Consider the following 24,392-nt stretch of genomic DNA (forward strand, 5'->3'; position numbering starts at 1 on the left):
TCGCATTGATTCTCGAGCTAGCTTGACCACGAAAGTCAATAGGTATGCTCCGATTGTGAATACGTTACCATTGCATTGTCGGATGAATTCGTGATCGGATGTGAGTGAAGGCGCGAGCTCCACGATGAACTGTGGAAATGAAACATCCCCTCAATATAAGGTTCATTATTAAGCGTCACAAAGTCACTGACGGCAGGCGTGATACAGTGGTCTAGCGCTTACTTCTAGAAGCAAACCGCCTGGGGTAAAGCGCTAATCAGGAAACAGGCGGGGCATACACACTTAGAGGCCTCTGAACGTACAATTGATTCAAAAACATGTCAGATGCAATACAGTATTCCGAGCGTACACAGCCTTATATTTAATAGATGTACACTTTTAGATGTAAGTAACAGCGCACCTTCGGGCTGCACAGCTGTCAATTGAACGATTTACTACATTTAGATCTCATCTCTGGGTAGGTACTGTTCTTGCCGATCCCCCCAAATCTGAGCAGCCTCTGGCACATTGTCTGCGCACTTAAGAGGACTTGGCAGCCTCGATGATGACATCGGCGGCCTTCTCGCTAGCCATGTAGATGGCCGCGACGATGTACATGCCCGGGATCTTGGGGAAGATGGACGCATCGACAACGCGCAGGCCCTCGACGCCACGGACCTGGAACTTGCCGTCGAGGACCGCCATGGCGTCGTCGTCGGCGCCGATGGGCGCGGTGCAGGAGGCGTGGTGGCCCCAGTGCTCGTCGCGGGCGAACTGCTTGAGGTCCTCGTCGGACTTGACCTCGGGCGGGGGCCAGACGCGGTCGAAGGCGCCGTCGAGCGGGACGAGGCCCTCGAAGGCCTCGATGCCGTACTTCATGCCCTCGAGCACGGCTTGCAGGTCCTGCTCGCCGCCGACGCCCTCGCCGAGCGAGTGGAAGGTGATCTGCGGCGTGTCGCGCGGGTTGGCCGAGGTGATGTTGACGGTGCCCGCGTTGTTGCGCGAGTGCGCCTTGAGCGTGAGCCAGGTCCAGATGCTCAGGTCCGAGGTGGCGTGGACGGAGTAGCCGGGGAAGTAGCCGTTGAAGAAGGCCGGGACGCCGCCGAGGAACAGGTCCTGGTCGCCGTGCTTGTCGGCCTGCGAGGAGTGGTGCAGGAAGCCGAAGGCGATGCCGTTGGTCGTGTAGCCGCCCTTGAGGGTGCCGCCGACGCCGTGGGTCCACTGGTCGTAGCACGGGTCGGTGCCGTTCAGGAACTTGCACTTCTCGAGCAGGGCGAAGGGGGTGGGCGCCTTGCCGACGACGCCGACCTCGTAGCGGTCCTGCATGTTGCCGCCGACGCCGGGCAGGTTCTTGACAACCTCGATGCCGTGGGTCTCGAGCTCCTCCTTGGGGCCGACACCGCTCAGCTTCAGGAGCTGGGGGTGTTGAAGGCACCGGCAGAGACAATTACCTCGCGGCTGGCGTAGACAGAGCCGGGGATACCACCGTCCTCGGTGCTGGCACGGGGATCGGCACGGTACAGGCTCTTTCCGACCAGGTAGTCAACGCCGGTAGCCTTGGGCGTGGTGGCGGAGGTGTCGAACTTGACCTTGGTGACCAGGGTGTTGAGGGCGATGTCGAGCTTGTACTTCTTGGAGCCGTCGTCGTTGGTGGCGCGGGCGACCTCGAGCAGGAGCGTGCGGGGCGAGCTGCGGGAGTAGTTCTCGTCCATGGCCAGGGGGATCTGGTAGATCTGCTCGAGCGAGTCTCGGTTCTTGCCCGGGTTGTTGATGTCCAGAGCCAAGATCTCGAGCAGACCAGTGACGGTGTGGACGAGCTTGCCCAAGAGGCCCTTGCCCATGGCGGTAGCGGCAGCGACGACCAGGGACGCGACCTTCAGATCCTCGGCGATCAGGCCGACGGGCGTCAGGCGGGTCTGCAGCCAGCCGCCGAAGCCGTGGCCGGCAATGCTGTTGGGGAGGTAGTTGCAAGACTCCATCTTCTCGAAGTAGCCCTGCATCTTGTCGGCATTCCAGGAATCATCGCCGGTGATTTCGGCAATGTGGTTCCAATCGTTCCTGGTCGGCTTGACGGTGACCAAGGCGTTGTGCTGGGAGCAGCCTCCGAGGGTACCGGCACGAGGGTACAAAACACCCTTCCTTACACTGCCCTCAGGAGGGTTGGTGCCGACGTAGTACTCGCCCTTGGGAGTGACGTAGGTCATCTTGGTATCACGGATGGCCTGGGTCTCGTTGGCGTAGTGGTTCACGAAGTAGTCCCAGCGACTGGGATTGTACTCGCTGGCGTACGGGTGCAGGGCAGGCACCTCGAGCTGCCTATCAGTTCCGTGGTCCTCACCGGCATCGATCACGAGGACCGAGTGGCCGGCAAGAGCCAGACGGGCGGCCAGAGGAGCACCACCGGGACCCGAGCCGACAACGACGTACTCGTACGTCGAGTTGGCCTGGGGCCAGCACTCGGGTAGTTGTCGCCATTGGGACCGTAGATGTCCTGCTCCGGGTGGATTGGGAAAGTCCAATCGTTGAATCTGCCGGGTAGTGAGTCAGTACACAATCTCTTAGCTGGGCCGGATGGATAGCGGGAACTTACGCAGAGGCGGTTCCTGCCAGGAGGGCAGCGGACACGACGGGCTTCATTATGAACTACGAATACAGATGTCGATTATGGGTGGGGATTAGAGAGAAAAAGAATGTGGTATGCGACGACGATGAGGTCGCTTTGGTCGAGCTGCGGTAAACGAGTGACAGACACGACGACGAGGCAGCAGAAAAAACCAGACTGGAACCAAAAGGAGTGACGCAGCGATGAAGCTGGATGGTGGTGAGGTGGTAGAGAGCCGGATGCAACTCAGATCGAGATAGGGCGCCAAGTTGCTTAAGAACCCGTGGGATTGCTTCGGCAGGCCCAGAAAAAGGAGAACGGCTGACCCACGGGGCAAAGATCCCGAGGCTCAAGGAGGGAGCTTGCATTCCCGGCTGCCCGGGACACCGTATCGTCAGATGGCACCCCCCTACCCTACCCTCTCTCTCTCTCAGAGCTGCACAGCCCAACTCCAGCGAGTAAAGGTGTGATAGTCATGATGACTTCCTGAACGAGTCGGTGTTGATTGATCATCACGCGCAGTTCATTTTCCAGAAGCTCCCAACCTTGTCCCGGCCATCGGGGACCAATAGGGCTATAGGCCGCCATTCCCCGTTTGAGCACCTCTGGTCTGATACACTGCGGAAGACCGTTGAGCTCGACTCCCTTTCACACTGGGTGCTGACAGGGTGCAGGGATCAGGCCTGTTGGGAACCATGTCTGTGTCCATCCTTCAATCTCGACAGGGAAGGGGTCCAGCAAACATCCACGGTGGGGAAATGCAACCCACCCCGAAAGTCAAAACTGCACAGACAATACGGCACAGCAGTTGATAATAGCGCAAATGGCTTGACGGGGTCTGGGAGTCGAACGGCTCAGGAGGCACAGCACGAGGCACAGCATCGCAACAGTGGTTCGGCAAAACGGCTCGTCGTCGTGACCCAACAGTTCGGGCGTCCTCGTCCTCCCAACTCGCGAAGCTGGACGAGGTGGATCTGTGGTCCATCCAGTGCACAACATCGCAGGCAATTAAGCAACACAGGGCCAGGACGCCGGTTACGCAATGTTCATGCTGCGAGATCAGACCGTCTATAGCATCCATCGTGAATGCTGCCAGGCTGTTGCCAGTATGCCAGCAAGGGAGAGACGATCAGCAGATGATCTATGATCTATCGATTTAGCTCAGGGGGACGAACACACGGCCTCTGTCAAAGATGCATAATATCACCTCGCTTTGCATCTTTTGACGTCACATCCACGCATACAGGACGCCAAGTTCTCTTACGCATGCACATAGATGCCCTTGTCGTCAAAGGCCGTACAACAACATCCTGTCGATAAGGGGTCATAGACTTTGCAACTGCCGTTCTTCTACTACATCAAGCGCCGCAGAATGGGACTTATCACGATTTTTCTGGGCGCAGATCACACAAAGCGGTCTGCTCGACATGGATAAGAGTCCACTCCATGTGCGAGGGGATCAGTAGGTTAGGAGATTACCGCATGTTGCTCGTGCAATGTCCCAAGAGAAAATTGCCGCATAGAGACAAGAGAGCATTCTGCCCTGCTAGGCCTGCTGGCCCCCCTCGGCCCTCTCTCTGTGCCTTTGGGCATCTGGTGACCGGCGGCTAACCCCGATATCGTGGACATCTCATATAGCTGTGGGGACCGGAGTGGGTTCTGTTGTGATTCTGTAAAAGAGGAGAACGAATAACGAGATGATGACTTCTTTGGAGGGGGGTCTCTCCCCTGCTCCCCTGTCTAATACTTTCCAGAAAGAGGGCGTGCCAGGTCCGGGCCCGTGCCGACTTTGGGTGAAATGCTACATGAGAATATTGAGGAGTGGAGAAGGTGATCGACAGTACAGAAACTGTTCATCCCAGCGCCATGGGTTGCATCGGGAGTGGAGGTCCCCTGGCCGGACGTTGTGAAACTTGGCAGGGCCTCCCCGACGGCGACAGCGATACACCTGGTACAGATATTGAACGGCCGCACACAGAACCTCACACAAGTAAAGCTTGCGAGCAATATTTTTAGAAGCCCGGTCTAATTACAACGGGTGTGTTTCGGAGCCTCAAGAGGAGAGTTTACGGGACATGAATGTGAAACGCCGGACGAAATAAGAGAGGCATTATAGTATAGATATCTGTGGGGGTCTCTTGATATTGCAACGAAAAGACGAATGTTGGAGGTATTAAACGAATGTTGGCTGTTACGTTCTATGGATATTGGATAGTAATACAAAATAGCCCACCCAGGTGACTGGTAATGGCCCTGAACGCCCCTATTTTGTTACGCCGGCTGCTGTGCCCTCTTGATATGCAGTGATAAATTACTCGCAGAGAGAATGATAATGATAATGATAGTAATGATGGGTATCATTGAAGAAGTAGGTAGAAGATAATATCTTTCTAATCAAGATTTCATCCCATCATACCCTTAGGGACTCAGTAGCCATCGCCGCGCTTCTGCTGGTTGTGGTAGTGCGAGTCGAAGCTGTCGTTGTCGCTGACGGCGACGCCGACGGGCGTCTTGCTCCGCGAGTTCATTTCTACCAAGGGCACAAAGTCAGACTCGTCGCCGTGCCGGGGCACGCCCTGGGCCGACAGCTTCTCGCTGCCGCCGCCGCCAAACGTACCGCTGCGGGGAGCGTTCTTGCTCGAGGTGCCGGTGCTGTAGCCCGTGGCCTTGGAGGCACCCTTGGTTGTGCCGAGCACCTTGGCGCCCATGGCGACGAAGAGGGCGCGCAGCGCGGGAAGGCAGGCGCATACGATGCCGACGTGCATCTCGATGGTGGACCAGTAGGCGGCCTCGTTGTAATCCCCTGGAAAGTCGGATGGGTCAGTAGATGAGGGCTAGAAAGGGGCGAGAGTTAGAGGCTTACAGGTAATGTTCTGAGAGTTGGCAAACATAATCAATGATCGTAGTCGGATAGCACTGACAATCGTAACACTAAAAAAGGAGAATTGTTAGCTTATCTTGCACACTAATGTTAAAGGGGCAAGGGGAAGGACTCACAAGATACCGAGACTGAACATAATCATAATCATAATCTTCTTCTTCAGGTTGGTCTGGAGCTGGTACAGCTGCTTGAGCGGCAGGACGAGCACGACCAGGTCGACCGCGATGTTCAAGATGGCCGACATCCAGCCCTGGAGGTGGATGTCGTTGCACTTGCCCGGGTAGGTGCTGTCGATCTGCTTCCAGGAGTACTCGATGGGCTGGCACTGGAACATGGTGGCGAAGACGAACGCGATGCCGTAGGCGGAGCAGAGGCCGATCACACCATACGTGATGCGGCGGAAGTTCTGGTCGGGGAAGACGCGCAGGATGAAGATGAGAATCGAAATCTTGTTGACGGCGAGGGCGGCGAAGTAGAAGATCTCGCCGAGGTAGTAGAGAAACAAAACGTTCTCGATGTTCTTCATCGGCAGCGTCCACATGTCGCGGCCCAGGCCGTTGTTGGACAGCAGGACCGAGAAGACGGTCGGCGGCATCGACAGGGCCAGGGCCATCAGGATGGTCCAGTCGTCCCAGCCGAGCTTGCGGCCGCCCGCCGGCAGGCCCGACATCATGCGCAGGACGACGATGACGATGGCGACGACGCCGCCGATGACGCCGATCAGCAGGGGCGTCTGGGTTTGGTCGCGCAGCGGCTCGTTGGGCTGGCACATGGTCATGGACCCGTTCTTGGTCACTGCACATCATCAACCGCATTAATCAGCTGCACGTTTCTTTGTCTTTGCATGACAGTAAGGGTGGAACCAAGGCACGATAGTGGAGAGGGAGTTGGGGAAAAGTTGGTACTTACTTAGGGCATCGTACTTCGTACATCCACCGAGGACGCACAATCCCAACTGCGCGTTGAACGGCTTGTTGGTGCATTGACACTTCACATCCGTCATCTCACAAGGAGAACTAGGGAGGATCTCTGCAAGGCATTTTTGCTGTGTGGCCTTTTGTTAGTAAAAAGGCACGCGGGATGCTAGGAGGAACATTTGACTAACAGCGCAAGGAGGAAACAGCTGCAAGGCCTGTTTGATGGCTGCCGCCTTCGCCGCTGCCGCTGCCGCTGCCTCGGCAGGCGACGGCGTCGCCGCCGCGTGGTTAGCTGCAGCAGTAGTCGCCGGGGAAGCGTCAGATGCCGCCATGGCTTGGACACTGCCCGCCAGGAAGGCCGTGGCCGCCAGCGCAAAAGCCTTGAGTCTCATCTTGTTCCGGAGAGTTCTGTTCTGGAAGAGGGGGGTTCGAAGAAAGAATAGAAGGAGGTGAATAAAGAATGACTACACCGCAACCTGTTCAACCATTAAAAGGATTAACCAAGAACAAGAATCGGGACCTGAGAGAGTCCGTCAAGGGCGTGATGGGAACGAAAAGACAGCAAGCAGCTTAACGAAAGACTGGAAATCCGGGGATTTAAAAAGGAATGTGAACCGGCCGGTAGATCCAGGAGGTTCCTGGGCGATATCGACCTATATCGACTTGCATTCGGCCGAGAGGTGCAACGGGTCGGAGCCAGAGACTGACGATCATGGAATTCTCCGTTGTACTGGAGGGGGTGGTGAGGAGACTTGAGGAGAAGGTTTGTTCGAACTTAGGTAAGGGTTGCTTGCATAATGTTGCTGATATGATCGTATGGAGTCTTCGTTCGGCCTTTGGTGGCGCTCTTCTGGTTACTGGGAGGGCTGGGAGTTCCAACGCCAAATGAAGATCATGGCACGCTCTTGTCGATGTATCGACTGTCATACGACTTTGCCATGCTAGACTATGGGTCCTAATGCAACGTCTCTGCCCTGTCGTTGCTCGCGGGGGTGGTCGACTAGCGCAACCAGAAATCCGACGGGCGGTTGAACCACGGAATGGTCGATACCTGCCCGGTTTCGTGGGTTTCACACGGCTGACGGACCAATTACGTAGGTATTTACGAACACCACCTTGGAATCAGTCCCGGCTCCCCCTCTCTGGCCTCTCCTTGTTTTCAGTGCCCAAGGGACCGGGTCACGGCATTAAGTCCGAAGGGGTCTCTTGCAATACCAGAGATTGCCAAGTGGACTCACCGAGGCTCACCACGGTGGAGATCCCAGCCGATACGATGTAATCGACGAGCCGCTGTAATTCTGATCTGCCGGCAGGGGATTGTGCAAAGCCGATGAGGGAAATAGATGCGTCCCCTGCCTCGTGAATACAGAGAAGACAGGCCGAACGAGTAATGGAAGCATTCGAAGCTCGTTCCACGAAAGGGGGCACTGGGTAACCCGTGAGAAGTTGCGGAGTTCAGTCATTCAACTCGACTTGGGATCGTTTCGTTGCCGGGGCAGGGGGAGAATACTTGACAAGCCCATTTTACGGATATCCACTGCCACCCCCAGATCCAGTCTAGTCGGGCCCACAGCCTGGAGCCGTTGGGCCTAGTCTTATCAAACGATCCTAGCCCGAGGCTAGTGACGAGATCTTGGCGGTGACGGGGAACAGGGGAATAACAGCAGGACTCGCAAGACAGGAGGAAAAAAGCCCTCACGCAGGCTTTGTGCTTCACCAGGGACTTTTGCCGCCCCTGCCATTTTCACACCCTGGTTGCTGACTGAGGGGCCTGTATGACGATCCTTCCCGGATTCTTCAAGGCCTGCCCACTACCCATGCCACACCCATGCCAGGTACAATCTCATCGTGAAATGGGCTGGCCCGCCCCTTTGGGATCTTGGTCGCAACCCGCGGCGGAGCCGGGCAGAGAGCGTGCCAGCGAAGGGTGTCACTGTCACTGTCACAGTGCCACTCATCAGTGTCACCGTTCCCATAGATCTTGGAGTATGGTAGGGACATCCAATCCGGTCTGCCCAATTGTTCATCCCATCCCATCGTGATGTGTTAGTTGATAGTTGATTTACAACTCATCACGGTTGAGAGAACCTCACATTCGTTCATCACCTTCCAACCCACTGTCGCTCTTTTTCATCGCGCTTCGTCGCGGACTTGCTTGCTTGCTCACCATGAAGCTCACGTTCTCTACTTGCGGCCTCGGCGCCGTGCTCTTCTCGTCCCTGGCGCACTCGTTCCCGACGGCCGAGAACTTTGCCAAACTGGCCGGTCGCGATGCCATCGCCCTCTCACCCGAGGAACTCCACAAGAGCCTCTTGCACTTGAAGGAGAAGCGTCTTCTGTTCGATCCTTTGACCGAACCCATCGATGGTTCGTGATTAGCCCACGGCCCTCATGCATAATCGGCCACTGCTGACATATTGTGCAGTTAGCGGCGAGCATGCCTTCCAGCCGCCCAACTTCGAGAAGGGCGACCAGCGCGGACCCTGCCCTGGATTGAATGCGATGGCCAACCACGGCTACCTTCCTCGTGACGGTATTGCTGGTGTAAGTTAGAGTCCTAGAGCCGACCCTGTCAATTGGCTAATCCATGTGCGCAGTTCCTCGATGTTGTTGAAGCTGGCAACAAGGGTAATGCAGAATGAGCCTTAGACACTCCGATGGCGTAAGCTAACCAACTGGCAGTCTTCGGTATGGGCATCGAGCTAATCACCGTCCTCTCCGTCATGGGCACCGTCGGCGTCGGCAACCCATTGTCCCTGACGCCCGGCTTCTCGATCGGCGGCAAGAGCCGCAAGTCGTCCAACATCCTCGGCAACCTGCTGGGCCTGCTCGGCACGCCGCGCGGGCTCGAGGGGAGCCACAACTGGATCGAGGGCGACGCGTCGGGCACGCGCGACGACCTGTACGTGACGGGCGACGCCTCGACCATGAACATGACGCTCTTCCGCATGATGTACGACTCAGTCGAGGGCGACGTCATCACCCTCGACGACATCGCCCGCCGCGCCGCCGAGCGCTTCGACGAGGCCGTCGCCATCAACCCCTACTTCTACTACGGGCCCTACACCGGCCTCGTCGCCCGCAACGCCGGCTACATCTTCTCCGGCCGCCTGCTCAGCAACCACTCCCACGAGAACCCCATCGGCGTTAAGCTCAGTAAGTCAAAGCGCCCACATGCGAAAAAGGATCCATCTGCTCCACCAAAAGATTGGTACTGATTTGAGATTGATAAAACAGCCAAGAGCGTCATGCGCAGCTTCTACGGCGTGCACGAGGACGACAACGGCGAGCTCGTCTACAACAAGGGCTGGGAGCAGATCCCCGAGAACTGGTACCGCATCGCCGTCGACTACGGCCTCGTCCAGACGAACCTGGACCTAGTCGACTGGATCCTGCAGCACCCGGTGCTGGCCAGCGTCGGCGGCAACATGGGCCGGGTCAACAGCTTCGCGGGCGTCAACGTCGAGGACATCACGGGCGGCGTGCTGAACGCCACCAGCCTCCTCGAGGGCAACAACCTCGTCTGCTTCGTCCTGCAGGTCGTCAAGACCTTCGCGCCCAACTCGCTCTCTTCCCTCTTCAAGACGCTCGAGCTGCCCCTCAAGCTCGTCAACGACGCCGTCCTCAACCCGCTCCTCGACCTGTCCTGCCCCGAGTTCAAGGACCTGTCCATGGACGGGAAGGACTTCATGGCCGGCCTCATGGACAAGTACCCCGGCGCCGCCAAGAGCGGCTTCGCCTTCTAAGAGGGCGGCGGCGGCCTCTCTGGTCTGGGCCTATCTGGCTTCTTCTTCTCAAGCCACGTCGCTGTGCCGCTGGGGCTCAAGAAGATCTCAAACAACCCTTACTTAATCAAACACGTAGCTTTTGGTAGCAATCATAATCAACTTTATCTACTGCTAAAACCTCACCCGTTTCAGACCGAGTCATGATCTTTCTGGTCCGCTGTTGCCTACCAGCCCCCGCCACCGAAATGGATATATGTGGCTGTGCAACCGTGCGACACGATGGGACTACAAAAGAGGCCACACCGACTCAACGAAGAGGCTCTTGCAACGTGACTTTGAATCGTGACCGTAACAGAAAGAAAGCATACACGAAATTGCCAACATGAAGAACCCCTTTTGCCTGGGAGCCGTCTACAAGACCATCGATGATGGCCAGGAACTCAAAGCCGACATCCGCGTCCCGTACCCCAAGGAGGGGAAGCCCTTCGGTGTGGAATGTCCAATCTGTGAGTTCTGATCAACCAGTCACCCGACCAACCTGGTCGCACTGATACCTGGTGCTAACACCAATTGGCCCCCCCTCCCCCAAAAAGTCATCGACATCCCCAGCGAAGCCGGCCTGGGCGTGTCGTACTCCATCATCAACAAGAAGCACAGCGAGGCCCTCATCCACGAGCGGCGTTACGTCGTCGTGAGCCCTGAGTACAGAGCGCTGGACCCAGCAATTGCCGGAAGCATCAAGGCGCCGATCCAGGACTGCCGCGACCTCCTGGCATGGATCTACGACGGCGGCTTGCAGCGAGCCCTGGACGCGGAGCACCCGGGCAACTACCCGGTGGACTACGACCATGTGTACGCCTCGGGGATTTCCTACGGAGGGCTGCTAGCGTTATCACTGGTGAGTGGTCTATCCTGGTGGCCATCCTCATACGGTGGTGATATGCGAATTATCAGATCCAACATGATTAGGATAGGCTGGCTGACTCATGCATCTTGAACGTAAGGGATGGAACGTCCCCCGACCAGTCGCGGGAATCCTGGACATTGCCGGCCCCTGCCACTTGAGCGACGATCAGTGGAAAGCGAGCCAGGAAGCAACGTCACGCCTGCCCTCGCAGCAGAAGCATTCGGATCCGAACTCGCTGTGCCTGGAAGCAGCCCCGTACAGCTCAATCTTCGATGCCGCCACGTTGCCGGCGAATGATGATCATCTCCGCGACGTCGATCCTGCTCTGAATGTGCGTGGTTTATCGTTCCCACCCGTGTTCATCGTCCACGGCACGGGCGACGAGATGGTCCCTATCGGGCTGAGCAGGCACCTGCTGGCGCAGCTCAGGGAGCAGGGCGTGCGCTGCGAGTTGGCCGAGGTGGAGGGCGCGGGGCACCTCTTTGCGTCGGCGCTGCGGGACTCGCCCGAGGCGCTGGAGCAGGTCAGCAGAGGTGTGGACTTCTTGACTTCAACTGCATGATTAGGGAGGCCTTTAATCCAATTGAGGCGAAAAGCGTTGCCATGCTGTCGGCATCGATCCGGTTTGGACGCTGCTCTGCCTGCTGCCCTGTTGGTAGAAGTGGGTAGGGATCTTTTCAGGGTGTAATTAGAAGGATGCGGCAGTACCAGGTATCAGGTGAACTCAAAAAAGAAGCCATCGATTGGAGTTGTCGGCACCCTCACTTTTTGCGGTTAGCGTCCTACATATGCCCGTATGATGTATCCCATTCAGCACAGGTAATGCCAACAGCTGGGCTGGTAAACCTTTCCGGAAATGTCGTCTCCTGTCAATCAGCGCCAATGGTGCCAACCAGCATCCCCAGCCCATCAATGACAACAAAACGAAGCCAATCCCATTCGGATCGTGGCGGCCGGCAGACCGGGCTAGCAAGCGACAGCCGGGGAACCAGCGTACAGGAACAATTTGCGACAGGTACCTACTGTTGAGCGGGCCAATTTTCGCATGAAGTTCGTCCCCTTACTTCCCGTCGGTAGTTTCTGGCAGTTTGGCTGGGTCGTCGTGAACCAGTTCCTGTCAACCTTTGTCTTTGTCCCACTTTCGAGTTCCGACACCCGAAAGCGTTGTCCACCCCTCACCCAAGCACAAAGACCAGACATTCGGCAGTGTGGCTCTTGTGCAAGCCGCCACTCTTTTGTGGACAAAAAAGAAAAAGTAAATCACGATAAGGCCTCGGGAGGCTAGCAAGTATGATTTCATTGCGTGCTTTACATAAGGCTCTCTATCGCTCCATAGGGTATGTCGCGCGCGTGCATGCGTGTGACTCTTGCTTAAATGAATGGTGGGCTCGTCACGGCAGTTGTCTGCCCATTACCGAATTGCGCGCGCTGCAAATGGCTGGGAAAACAGGACAAAAAGCGTTTAAGTGTCAAGGAACCCCCAGAAAAAACGCCCTGCACTGTACGCTAAACTAGCCAAAACAAGCCGTTGGGATTATGGCTACAGGGGCCTTCCCTGGAGGACCCCCAATTCGGCAATGAGCTCCGCCGTCAAAAACGCCAAAGTTGATAGCGTCGACCAAATTCCGCACAACTCTGGTCGGCGCTTGATTTGCAGCTACTGCTTGCTACTCCGTATGTTTGTCGTATGTTACAAAGTTCAACGCGGAGGGCTGGGCCCAGAATCAAAGTACCCGCGCTCCCTCCCTTTGAGCCGTCCGGGATCTCCCTGGTCGGCAGCCGGATCGAGGTTTCGGGCCAAAATTAGAGGATCACGCCCGTTCATAGGGAAGGGTCATGGCAACGGGAAATTGTATAATCAAGTTATCATTGGGAATTGCTGGCTGTTGTCTATATGCAGCAAAAATTGCGTGTCTGACGTCAGTCGAGGAAACAGGATATGACTTCACACACCCACATGATCGAAACAAATCCGACAAATCCCGGACGGAATTATATTGTGGTAATCGTCAACTCATTCAGATGATACTAGACTTATTTTTGGGTGTCGAATGAGTTGTATGAAACTGAGAGGAAATGATGTGAGATTGTTCGTTACGGTTTAATTTCGTCTCTATCTCGGCGTATAGAAAGTCAGCTTGGCAGAGGTGAAAGACTTACAAGGAGCAAGTAGATGTAGTGGTTTTGATATAACCATCTCAGTGAGCCGAAGACCAGCGATCATGGTGATGATTACTATTATACCTCGTCGAGCTTTAGGAACATGTAGTACAAGGTTGTAAGCACTGAGGACTACTTATTCGAACTGAACGGGCGTAGCAAAAGACGTACAGGGCACTGTTGTGAATGATTAAGAGACAATTATAGTCCTATGAAATGTGTTTAGCCTGTTCAATAAACTCCAAGGAGAACTACCGCCATGATAATAGGAAACACTCGTCACCTTTCGTGATATGCCTTCACTTACCTTACCTCAACTTACCTCACTTTAGCTAATAACACACCCCGGCTTCTTCAACTTCTGCCTGAACCCCTCCCCCTCAACCGCCGAAGCCTCCCCGCTCCGCCGCCGGATCCTGCTGCTGCTGCTGGCCCTGGCCCTGCTGGCCTGGCCCCCGCGGGCCGCGGGATTCTGCGGCCGCTGGAACCGGTTGAGCGGGTACCGGCTCGGCCCCAGCGCGCCCCCCTCGTCCCGCTGCGAGAGCACGGCGGGCGCCCCCGTGGGGCCCAGCCCTGAGTGCATGGGCGGCGCCTGCATCTGCTGGACGAGCCGGGTTTGTAGTTCTTGGTTGGCCCCCGCGGCGGACGGGTGGATCAGGAGGAAGGGCGCGTTGCGCGGGCGGTCCGCGACGAAGAAGGGGTTGTTGTTGTTGTAGTTGGTGCCGACTCCTTGGTTGCCCCCGTTGCCGTTGCCGTTGGTGTTGTTGGTGTTGTTGTTCTGGTCGGCCTGCTGGATCGCGTTGGCGTTCGGGTGCACCCAGAACACGACGCCGTTCGGCTGCTGCTCGGTTTGCAGGAAGCGCTCCGGCGTGAAGGCGGATACGGTGTTTGGGTTATGGAGCGGTATCGGCGGCGGCTGCTGCTGCTGCTGCTGCTGGTTGTCGTTGTTGCTGCCGCTGCCGCTGCCGCTCCCGTTCGCGACGCCGAGGATCCGCTTCAGTTCGTCCATGCTGCGGCCGCCGACGTCGCGGTTGCTCCGGGGCGACAGCCGCGCGTTCTGCATCTCCATGGTCCGCTGGTAGTCGGCCAGGAAGCCCTGCCGCTGCGGCTCGTACGATTGGAGTATGTTCTCCGCCGGCCGCAGCGGCGTGAACGATTCGAGCAGGGCCCCGTGCATCTTGTAGAGGGACTCGGGCGTGGCTGATGGACCCAGACCCGTCGGCTGGACCGGATCGAAGCCCGGGGTCGGGGGCACCTCGATCGGGAACGGCGGCGTCTCGGGGGCCACCGCCGTCGTCAGGCCGTTCCAGATGGCGGTTATGGCAGTCGAGGGCCGTTCCGCAGTCTCGGGGCGCTGCTCGGGGCGCTTGCCGTTGCGGATGGCCAGGCGCCGCTCCGGCGTGTCGGGCGGCGCCGGGCGGAACAGGGGCACGTCGTTCTCGTAGTAGTTGAGGACGTCGTCGAGGCCGCCGTAGCCGCGGAAGAGGTCGCGCCAGTTGGTCTGGGGCGGCCCGTCCTGCTGCGGGAACTCGTAGTCGTGGCCCCAGGCGACCAGGTTGTTGAGGGTGGCCGCGTTGGCGTCGGCCGCGAAGCTGCAGACGCGCAGGCACACCTTGATCCACGCGATCACGTCGTCCGTGTGCTGCAGGTTGGCCGAGTACTGGCGAAACTCGACGGTCGTCGTGAAGCGGGGGCCGTTCCGGACGGGCACGCCCTCGTACGTCGGGAACTTGTAGTTGGCCGGCAGCACGCCGCGGTCGATGCTCATGAGCCGGTCCACGGCGCCGTAGGAGTCGGCGTTCAGGATCTGCTTCACGCACTGCTCGATGGTGGTGGGCGGCGGCCTCCGGTTGTCGAAGTTGACCGTCCCGTCGAGCTGCGCCGGGTCGCGCACTAGCGACGCCTGCAAGGCAGAAAGACCATGGGCGACGTTGGAGGTGGTGCGGAACATCATGCTGTGCTGGTTGTCCTGGACGTGATCGTAGTGGTACTGGGCCATAGCCGCGTCCGAGGCGAGGCAGACGGCCGCGATGCGCTTGACGACGGGGGAGAGGAATCATGTACCGGTCTAAGCCTACATGCACGTCAATACCGCCCGTGTTATTGAAAAGCAGATTGGACGAGTAAAGGAGGTTTATTACCTTGGTCAGCTCGCGGAAGCTCTGGTCGGTGTTTCCGAGGATTGGCGAGGTCAGCTCGAAGCTGAAGGCATGGTAGCCGGCGATCCAGGGAAAGTCGTTGATGTCGTCGGGGGTGATGCCGACGCTCGCGTTGTCCTTCATGGTCCACCACCGGTACTCAGGATGCGGTATCCCCTTGTTCCTCGCTTCGGACAACCGGATCATGTCGTCAACCACATTGGCGTCCTTGGTCGGGTCCGGCACCGCAAGCTCGCCGGTACCGTCTGCAGCGTCGATGTGTCTGTTCAAGCGGATGCCGGCACGCAACAACTGCTTCCCGAGCTCCTCGCGCCCCATCTGCCCAAAGTCCGCATTGCGGTACTGGTTAGGCAGAATGAACACGCCTGGGTGTTCTTCGCGTAGCATTTGCAAGTCATCATCCGGCTTTTGAAGATACATGAACATAATCCCTTTTATCTCAACCCCAAACCTCCAGGCGATCGGATGCCGTAGGAATTCCACGTTTGCTAAGTACGGCAACCCCCGTTGCGCCTGTGCAGTCATGATAAACTTCTCAAAGTCCATCTTGACGACGAGGATAGAAGATAAATAAAATGGGCCAGCCAGTTGTGTGTTGCAATAAGACTAGTGAATCTCCAGAGTCACTAGGTGTAATATGCCTGGGATTTGTAGATTTGCTCAAGATCTTCCAGAGACTATCCGGGGAGGTACTTTATATATCTCTAGTCACAGACACAGTTCAGAACTTGGAATCTTTCATACCAGCGGTAATGTTTTCTTATGTTCAACAAAGCATTGTTTTGAATCATTATATCGTAACTATCCTATTGTTGGCCAGTCCTTATTCATTGCCCAGTATTTTAGATCAAAGGCAAAGTCACTGGGTGTTCACGGAACAAAGGGCCTTGCTCGCAGTTTGGTAGCTTGGTTACCCTTTCTAGAAGCAATTCATGCACTCGATGGAGGAAGTTCACCCACTAGAGGTAAGTCATGGGAATTAGGATAGGGCCGTTCTACCCATAGTCGTGCCTATATCGACAGCTTTGTCCTCGAGGGCAAGTAACAAAGCGTCCACACGAAGAATACCCATTTTGCCTGGCTGCTTTCGGGTACATCCTCCAAGCTCCTTGTGCTCGCACAACAAAGGCCAGCGTTGCACGTAACTATCGCAGTCTTTCCCCACACCCTCTCCAAGCTCTCGATCATCAACCCCCTTTCGAAGTGCACATCCAGTAATCCACAAGGGACGAATCCGTTTCTGTCCGCAAGTCTTATTTCTCCCTCCTCTTCTCAACTACGTCCTCGCCGTATTAGAGCAATTTTACACCAAACATGACGCATCGTAGGGACGAGCCGTTCAGTTTCCATGGTATAGTCCTGCCTTGGACTGACCCCAACTATGTACCCAGAATCACAACAGGGGTACGTACGATGGGCCTCAGGGATCGAGAGCTGCTTCTTCTGGACAAACTTGGGCCAACAAGTGAGTAGTGCCCCCTGTCCTGACTTCGGGTTTGCACCGAAAGTGTGTAGCGAGCAGGACCGAGAGAGCTGGCATTTTATGTCGAAGTCCTGGATCAGCTGGACAGCACATGAGTAGTAGAGAACGAGATGAGTGTACGCTAATCTGCAGTTCTCAACAGCGTGTCTTGTACAGTCGTTCGAAGATGGTAAAGTGTATATACACAAGTGGATGGTACCGGTCCGATTCTTCTTGCCTCCAGAGTTCCGGTATGTAGCCAAATATACCCGGACGGCCACCTCAACTGCAAAGGTGGGGTGTTAAAGACTCATTTGCTGACATGACTGACGTGCAGGGCTTCATCCTTCCATCCCCAACAGTGGCCCGGTCAGATTCTACCACCCAATATACTCCATCCTGCATACGTCCTTCCGGATGAGCCATACTTTCAGAAGATTGTATGTGCCGAGGCCACGCCCCTTCCGCCATTCCTCCCGCACATCCAGGTCTATTCCACTTATATAGAGTAAGTCAGAAATCTAAGGTTCTTAACGACTGAAAACTTTGCTGACAGTCTACGCCAAAGGGCCCCTAATGGAGGGTCGCTGTACGACCTGGTTCAGAAACACTATCTCGCTGGGCGAGCTATACCGGAGCCCTTCATTTGGTAAGCCAGTTGTTTGGAAACCACAAAACCCTTCGATTGTCTACTGACAGGCACAAGGCATGTGCTGCACCAGCTGGCGGAGGCTCTGCTTTTACATGTACCGCAACCGTGGCAGGGGTAATGTTCCCCCGGACCCAGAAGCAGGTCCCTACCCTCCGGGGCAAGCGTGGCAAAAGCTATTTCACCGGAACCTCGTAAGTCAGAATGGGAGGACACCTTCCTCCGCCTGCCATCGTCGCCGAGCCACCTACTGACAGGCAATTGCAGTCTCTCAAGAGCATCTACCTCCACTACCAGCCGCGTGGCCCCGGAGCCACTCCCAACACTGGGCAGATCAGGAACGCTTTGCCGATCGTCCGTATCGGCGATTGGGACCATTCTTGTATGGAGGGCGACAGGCGGCCACGAATAACCGCAGGGAGGTTCGGCCAGGATCCCGTCGAGTGGGAAGACGCCATGGCATTCGGCCAGATCGCCCGCAGCCTCCTGATGGCCCATGTTCCGCTCTGGGACCCGGTAGGCAATCCGTGCCCGACCCCGGGCCAGGTATTGGTTGAGGGACTAGGCTGGTAAGCGACGTTTGATTTCGCCTCCCCCTCTCGTACCCTTTCTTTTCTTTTCTCCGCCAATAGCGAGGTCATTTCGCTACGTGGAAGATGCATGCTGACGATGTGGCTCAATAGGGACGAACGCCCAGACAGCCGTCAAATTGCATTCATCCCCCAGCCGGCCAACTTCCAGTACACCCAGAGGCTCCTCATTATGTTGCAGCCGTTCGAGATCCCCGGTATCCAGTACACAGGGGTGCCGTTTCCCGGCGCGAACCGGTTTGGTGGGCCAGCCCCGGCGCCCAACCCGATGACCGGGGTGCCGCACCCGTTTCCCGGGAGCACGCCGCAGCCTAATCAGGCGGGCCTGCCGGGTCCGGTCTTGTATGAAACCGACATCAACTACATTTGCAACTACGTGCGTTTGCAGGCGGCGGGAACGATGCAATCAATCAGGACAATCAACACGCCCGGGTACTATACAGGGAGCGATGTGTCTTGGACAAGACCAGAAACTGTCCCCTTGATGATTGACTGGACGGAGGATCCGGCCATGGCCCGTAGCTTGTTAACTCTTTGGCGAGGAGCGTTGGGAGCTCACAGGCCTCCGCCGGTGCGTCGGACGGTGCATATGCAAGGTGGCAAAATACCGCCGCGCTGATGGCCGATGGATGGGGTGATGGCCTGGCAGCGAAAGCCGGGCGCTGGCTGGATGCTGTGGGTGCCTAATGGATCTCAGCTAAGCTTTTGCCAGCGTTGGGCCGATGCCATGGCCAGTGCATGCACCCATGAATGCAGGTGTTCGGTAGATAGAGATGGATAAACGGACAATGTAGATTAGGTAGAGAGGTGTGTCTCGTAATGCGAAAGGCGAAAGCAGAGCAAAAGCGGCAAAAACCAAACCGAGTGCGATGGAATCTGAGTGAGCATATCTCGGCTACGTCAGAAACCCGTATTGGCACTTGCCGAATGCCGTCCTTTGCCCAATGACCATGCCCATGCCCATGGCAATTTTTCTCTCTCTTTCTCGTATCTGCCAGTGACCCGATATCGTTAGGTCCGGTTGCATGCGATGGAGGAAGGAAGTGAAAAAAGAAAGAGGCACAGTCCAATCAGCGACCCGTAAAAAGAGCGCATCCCCCGCTAACCCAACAGGCGGGCCTCGCCTAAGACGCAGCTGCTCGCTAGTGTCGTTTAGCGGAGGGACGGGACCGTACGTGCCTAAGCAGATGCGGGCAGATGCCCCTACGAGCCTCCAAGCCTACACCACATTACATCACTAGCCCGAGACAAGTACGGATTGTCCTAAATATATCCCCATTCGTGACAAGACACAAACACCCACCCCCCTTCCCAGCCACTCTCTAGCCCGCTCGTACGGCATCAGCATCACCATCATATCTGCTGCAAGTATGTACTACGTCGATGGCTTGGCCACCCCGCCGACATCACGAGCCCGCTAGATCGAATGGCTATATAAAACTCCACCACCGCCATCTTCGATTCTGACTTTACCCAGCAGTCAATCCAAAGCACCTCCAGGTCAATAGATATACGGACCATAATCGTCAATCAATCAATCCATTGATCGATCAATCTCTCAACTCCACCGCAACCAAAACTCACACAAACCCTATCATGATCTACTCCACCATCCTCCTCCCGGCACTCGCCGGTCTGGCGTCCGCCTCGCCCATCGGCGCGCGCCAGAGCAAGGGCCCGCACATGCCCAAGACGGTCTACGGTGTCGACCCAACAAAACCCTTCTACCTGACCGCCGACACCGTCGGCGGCGAGGGCGCGGGCGCGGGCAAGGAGTACTACCTGCTCCCGACCTTCCTGGACATGCAGACGAGCCTGATGGGCCTGTCGGCCACGGAGCCCGAGTACGCGCCCACCCCGCGCGCCAACTACACCCTCACCGGCAACCACTACGGCACCCAGCTGTACGCCTACGCCTCGCTGCCCTGCACGAGCCCGACCGGCTGCCCCGGCTCGACGCGGCTGCAGTGGAGCAACGTGTCCCCCCAATCGGCCGAGCCCGCGACGGCGGCGCCCGCCGCCATGACGTTCCAGCAGGGCGTGCAGCAGCCCAGCTTCGGCGGCCTGGCCTTCTACGGCGAGTACACGGGCGGCGACTTCGCCGCGGGCGAGACCAACTACCTCGTCGGCGCCGGCGACTCCGACTTCACCAAGGCCTGGGCCCTCTGCGACTACCCGCAGGGCAACCCCCGCGCTACGACGTCCTGACCTACCACGGCGCGGCGGCTTTTGACGCGGCCTGCAAGCCCGTCGTCGTGCGGGCGAACCAGGTGCCCGACGCCAACGAGTACAAGGCGAAGAAGGAGTAAATCGAAGCATGCATCAATTGTAGAAGCATTACTGCTTATCGGAAAATGGGCAAGCGAAGGAGTTGGGGATCGGGTCTTTGCATAGCGGGGTTTCTTTACTTTTCGTTTCTTTTTCCTAATGACCACGATGACGATCAACGATGACGACGACGATGCATATAGACATATCTGAATATTAATCCTAATTATTATTGGACTCACAATCCTTTGCACCTCAAATGAGCTACGTGCATCAAGCCTCGCCAACTCATCCATACCGAAGTTTTCATGATTTCCATGATGATCCGGACTTCCCAGACCAGCTCAATCTCAATGATGTTCTCCGCCGAATGCGGCGACCGCCACAACTTACACACACGAGTCCCGCACTGACGACCAACTAACTTCTCGACCTCATTTTCGGTATTTTCCTGGACAGAGAAGCGGTGGTTACCCGTCGATACGGCTTGGCGGTGCTTTTCAAGCTCTCGTGGATCAACAGCCTCGAATACCTCCTCTCCATAGCGCGCGCGATACTGGCCAGGATCCGAACTGCTTCTTTGTCCTGCCAGTCGTGTAGAATGCTGGGCAGGAGGTACATCTGGGAGTATGGCGTCTTCGCTAATCTTTCTTCTATTCCGTGAGTCTCGCAAGCGGAACATGATTGTGTAGGGTTGGAACTGCTCCCGCCGTATGGGTAGGGGGCTAGTTACCTCAGCTGTAAGATCCTCCGTCAGTCCGTGAGTTTACCTATCGGTGTTATCTGTTTTCGTATAAATACAAAGTTATATTAAAAGTATGTAAATAGTATAAGCAATGAGAATAATCCCAATCTATAGGCTCCCTATGGAAGCTATGCGTTACTCCGTTGACGCTTCGAGGACTGCGTGTCTAAAGATGGATCACGCGCCTTTGCCTTGGCTGATTTCGACTTTCGGTCTTTCTCCCCAATGGCATCTAGAGCCCACTTGATCTCTCGTAAACGGGCGCCCTTGCCCCAGTTTATGATGTTCTTGACACATGTGGCAAACTCGCGTAATTCGGATTGATCCGACTTGTACTCAATGATGAAGAACGGGAAGGCAAGTTCGGTTTCGCTCGACCTGCCCATGCTTGGACTCATGGTAATTCCGGCGAGCTTCTGCGCGTCGCTAAAATGCACGACGGGACCCGAGGACGTATAGCCATAGACCAGGTCTGGCTTTGGCACAGAGACCGGGTGCGTTGGGTGATTAGCGCCGGGGACACAACCACGCGTAAATGGCACATATGCCTGCCCTTCCAGTCCCATAGCATGGGACCTTCTCAACGTCGGAAACACACTCTCCTGGAACAGGTTGTCAATTTTGGACTCCAGTGGGCCTTGTGCTTGCTTTCGCATATTCTTCAGTTCTTGCAGAGTCTCCTGCATCGGTTTAGATAAAGGGCGTGGTGAGCTCAGGGCGCTCTGTATGCGCTTGCAAGCAACAATGACGGGCTTTGGGACAGCCGGGCCTTCGCCCTTGAAGCTCAAATAGATGCCATTTATTTCAAGATTCAGGGTCCTGTAGTCCGATCTTTCAACCAGCCGCCGCCTACTGCTGGCAGTGGGTGTTCTGCTTGGCGTCATGGACCTGGATAAAGGGGTATATGACCTCTGCGAACCATCCACTATCTCGTCTGGGACAGATGGCTCTTTCTCTGGGCTTTTATAGTCTTGACTTGGAAGGGGAGTACCAGTCTCGGGGATTTCCGTTGAAGATTGCTTTATCCAATCTGTAACGCGGCTGGATACGCTCTCGGGGTGGAAGCGTCGCTTGGCTGATGATATATGACCTCGACTACGTCGAGTCAAGTCTTCGTGAAGTCTTTTGGGTGATTTCGGCTGTTCTTGCCGTGGCTCTCGCCGTGGCTCTCGGTCTCCGACGGGATTCTGCTCCATTTTGAAGTGCGAAATTTGACACTCTTCTTTTGACACCTCGGAATTAATGCCTTTGTCGCCGTGCATCTCGTCTTTGTCGTCGGACTATTCTTGGCACAAGCCGGTCGGGCGACAATAGGATGGTTGACGGCTCTTTTTAAGCTGAGTGCTGGGAAGTTTAGAATTGCTAGAAAGAAGAATTTTAATCGTATAGCCATAGTACCCAAATCGTCCCTTTGTTCACGTTTCCCCCACGCGTTCTTTGTTGAAGAGGAATGTAACAAAGAACGACGGTTTCGGACTAGAACCGCCAGCACTAAAATTGTGTCGAACCACCTGAGTACCTGTAAAAAAGAAAGGGGGCTGTCGGCCGTGTACTTCAGCCTCATCGTACGGAGTTCCACGTGATTACCCTTAAAGGTCTTCCCTTCCCAGAGAGAACGTGGCAAGGATCCGATTACACAGTCAGGGCCGCGGCTTACTACTACGTCTGAAATGATACACGCCTTGTACTTTTTCGTTTCTCTCGAATAACTAGCATTAGAATTATGAGCGAGCCGAATACCGTTAGTTACAGTGGTATGTCGTTAGACAATTCTCAGTTGGCTAGCGCACTAAATCACCGTTTGTGGTCTGCATCTGGTTACATTTATCCCTCCAGTAGAACGAATTACCTCTGTTGGGATTGAAAAACAACTAGGACCCCGAGTCTCTTTTCAGACTAACATCCTGTGTCTCATCTGTCCGACTTGTTCTTTGGGAGAAATTTGCCGTTCACCTGTACAGCATTAGTCAACACCTAATCAGCATGACCGGCGACTGGAGAAGGTTACCCATTCTGGGAACGGCGTGAACGTGTGGCGCTCTCCAGCGTATTCCACCACGCCCTCAAACCGGCGGATCTGCACCAGCTGGCCGTTCCAGGTCTGATGGAGTATCGTGATCAAAGTGGGCGACCAAGTCTGGTAGTCCAGCATACGTCGGATATCATCCACATAGATGGACAGCCGCCTCAGCAGCACGAGCAGCTCGAGCCAGGAGACGAGAAAGTCCCGGTCGCCGTCATACGTGCACCGGTACCCATGCCGCTCCAGCGTCGGGCGCACGCCGGCCTGTTCCATCTCCCGGACGTGCTCGATGAACGGCTTGTAGTCCGGCGTCTCGGGCAGGTCGCCCACGGAGGTCAGGGCCTGCTCGGCCACCTCGTACAGGATCCAGAGGCGCGGCTCGAACGGGGGTAGAAGTACATGAAGCCGCTGTTCCGGATGATGGCCGACATGGTCTGCAGGACGCGGGTGAAGTAGGCCTCCTCCGCCGGGCTCCGGGGATGCTGCGGCACGCACGACCAGTCGACCCAGATGAAGGACCAAGACTGTTGCGCGAGGTCGTGCTGCATGAGCTGCAAGTACTTGCCGCCGGGATCCGGGTCTTGAGCGGAGTGCCAGAAGTGGCTAACGAAGAAGCATTCCGTCCGCGTAACAAATCCGGGCGTGGCAGGGAGTAAAACGTAGTCATCTATACGGTCCCTGCTCCATTTGGTCATTGTCTTCTGCGCCAAGAATGGCTCTCTTCGCTGGAAGAACCAGTACATGACGCCCATGGGCGTTGCGCGGAAGAACTCGTCCATATCGGTGTAGCTCTCCAAAGCTTCCCTGACCATCACGGGAGGATCTGAGAATCCAGTTGTCTCCCAGGCCGTTATGCTACGACGCACTAACGAGTCCCATGCTGACGAGGGTGTTAGCTGTGTCGAGGAAGGCTCCGAGGCTGCCATTGCGACTGCAATAAAGACACTGGACGGAGAGTTCGAGACGATGGTAGCTACTGGAGAATTCAACAGGGTGTAACTTGTAAAGAGTTCGGGACAGAAATGAAGCTGCTTGGACTCGAACCGTTCCAAGGAACATCAGGGGATGTCCCAATTGTGTGCTGATGCATAAAAGGCTCCATGTCGATCCCATCACCCTATCTTACTCAGACGAGGCTACACCGGGTTACACCATTATCGAACCAATAAAGCAGACTCGATAAACAACCACCTGCAGCCCCTCTAGGCAGGCAACCTGCCGAGAAAGGTGTGAATGCAGGTGACCTGGCCCGAAAGAAATGGCCAAGAAAGAACCATTGCTTCGGTCAAGACGTCCGGTTTAGTTTCAAACACCATGGATTG

The 24,392-nt window shown here is 56.2% G+C and overlaps 10 protein-coding genes across 10 annotated transcripts; 4 read left to right on the forward strand and 6 right to left on the reverse strand.

The window, feature by feature from the left end:
* Positions 1–519: 519 nt before the first annotated feature.
* Positions 520–2,616, reverse strand: PG997_002807 (GMC oxidoreductase; the record flags this gene model as incomplete). The annotated part of the gene is made up of 4 exons (XM_066807122.1): positions 520–1,395; positions 1,431–2,423; positions 2,461–2,470; positions 2,570–2,616. 4 exons carry the CDS (start codon positions 2,614–2,616, stop codon positions 520–522), a joined length of 1,926 nt encoding a protein of 641 aa, XP_066670740.1.
* Positions 2,617–5,007: 2,391 nt separating this feature from the next.
* PG997_002808 (uncharacterized protein) lies at positions 5,008–6,771 on the reverse strand (the record flags this gene model as incomplete). The annotated part of the gene is made up of 5 exons (XM_066807123.1): positions 5,008–5,384; positions 5,445–5,512; positions 5,579–6,257; positions 6,372–6,507; positions 6,568–6,771. The coding sequence occupies 5 exons, from the start codon at positions 6,769–6,771 to the stop codon at positions 5,008–5,010; spliced, it is 1,464 nt and encodes a 487-aa protein (XP_066670741.1).
* A 1,776-nt stretch (positions 6,772–8,547) lies between these two features.
* On the forward strand, positions 8,548–10,125 carry PG997_002809 (uncharacterized protein; the record flags this gene model as incomplete). Its single annotated transcript, XM_066807124.1, has 5 exons — positions 8,548–8,746; positions 8,805–8,923; positions 8,977–9,007; positions 9,062–9,535; positions 9,617–10,125. 5 exons carry the CDS (start codon positions 8,548–8,550, stop codon positions 10,123–10,125), a joined length of 1,332 nt encoding a protein of 443 aa, XP_066670742.1.
* A 364-nt stretch (positions 10,126–10,489) lies between these two features.
* On the forward strand, positions 10,490–11,576 carry PG997_002810 (uncharacterized protein; the record flags this gene model as incomplete). Its single annotated transcript, XM_066807125.1, has 3 exons — positions 10,490–10,595; positions 10,701–11,005; positions 11,112–11,576. The coding sequence occupies 3 exons, from the start codon at positions 10,490–10,492 to the stop codon at positions 11,574–11,576; spliced, it is 876 nt and encodes a 291-aa protein (XP_066670743.1).
* A 1,926-nt stretch (positions 11,577–13,502) lies between these two features.
* Positions 13,503–15,879, reverse strand: PG997_002811 (uncharacterized protein; the record flags this gene model as incomplete). The annotated part of the gene is made up of 2 exons (XM_066807126.1): positions 13,503–15,209; positions 15,253–15,879. The coding sequence occupies 2 exons, from the start codon at positions 15,877–15,879 to the stop codon at positions 13,503–13,505; spliced, it is 2,334 nt and encodes a 777-aa protein (XP_066670744.1).
* A 768-nt stretch (positions 15,880–16,647) lies between these two features.
* Positions 16,648–18,721, forward strand: PG997_002812 (uncharacterized protein; the record flags this gene model as incomplete). Its single annotated transcript, XM_066807127.1, has 8 exons — positions 16,648–16,737; positions 16,949–17,046; positions 17,133–17,303; positions 17,352–17,444; positions 17,495–17,638; positions 17,702–18,013; positions 18,128–18,410; positions 18,596–18,721. The coding sequence occupies 8 exons, from the start codon at positions 16,648–16,650 to the stop codon at positions 18,719–18,721; spliced, it is 1,317 nt and encodes a 438-aa protein (XP_066670745.1).
* Positions 18,722–19,630: 909 nt separating this feature from the next.
* Positions 19,631–20,242, forward strand: PG997_002813 (uncharacterized protein; the record flags this gene model as incomplete). The annotated part of the gene is made up of 1 exon (XM_066807128.1): positions 19,631–20,242. The coding sequence occupies one exon, from the start codon at positions 19,631–19,633 to the stop codon at positions 20,240–20,242; it is 612 nt and encodes a 203-aa protein (XP_066670746.1).
* A 216-nt stretch (positions 20,243–20,458) lies between these two features.
* Positions 20,459–20,984, reverse strand: PG997_002814 (uncharacterized protein; the record flags this gene model as incomplete). The annotated part of the gene is made up of 2 exons (XM_066807129.1): positions 20,459–20,511; positions 20,696–20,984. 2 exons carry the CDS (start codon positions 20,982–20,984, stop codon positions 20,459–20,461), a joined length of 342 nt encoding a protein of 113 aa, XP_066670747.1.
* Positions 20,985–21,175: 191 nt separating this feature from the next.
* Positions 21,176–21,733, reverse strand: PG997_002815 (uncharacterized protein; the record flags this gene model as incomplete). The annotated part of the gene is made up of 1 exon (XM_066807130.1): positions 21,176–21,733. The coding sequence occupies one exon, from the start codon at positions 21,731–21,733 to the stop codon at positions 21,176–21,178; it is 558 nt and encodes a 185-aa protein (XP_066670748.1).
* Positions 21,734–23,025: 1,292 nt separating this feature from the next.
* Positions 23,026–23,882, reverse strand: PG997_002816 (uncharacterized protein; the record flags this gene model as incomplete). Its single annotated transcript, XM_066807131.1, has 2 exons — positions 23,026–23,448; positions 23,514–23,882. 2 exons carry the CDS (start codon positions 23,880–23,882, stop codon positions 23,026–23,028), a joined length of 792 nt encoding a protein of 263 aa, XP_066670749.1.
* Between the last annotated feature and the right edge of the window lie 510 nt (positions 23,883–24,392).

Source organism: Apiospora hydei (assembly GCF_038363865.1).
Source record: "Apiospora hydei strain CBS 114990 chromosome Unknown utg000004l_segment0_segment0, whole genome shotgun sequence".
In the NCBI taxonomy this organism is placed as follows: Eukaryota; Fungi; Ascomycota; class Sordariomycetes; order Amphisphaeriales; family Apiosporaceae; genus Apiospora; species Apiospora hydei.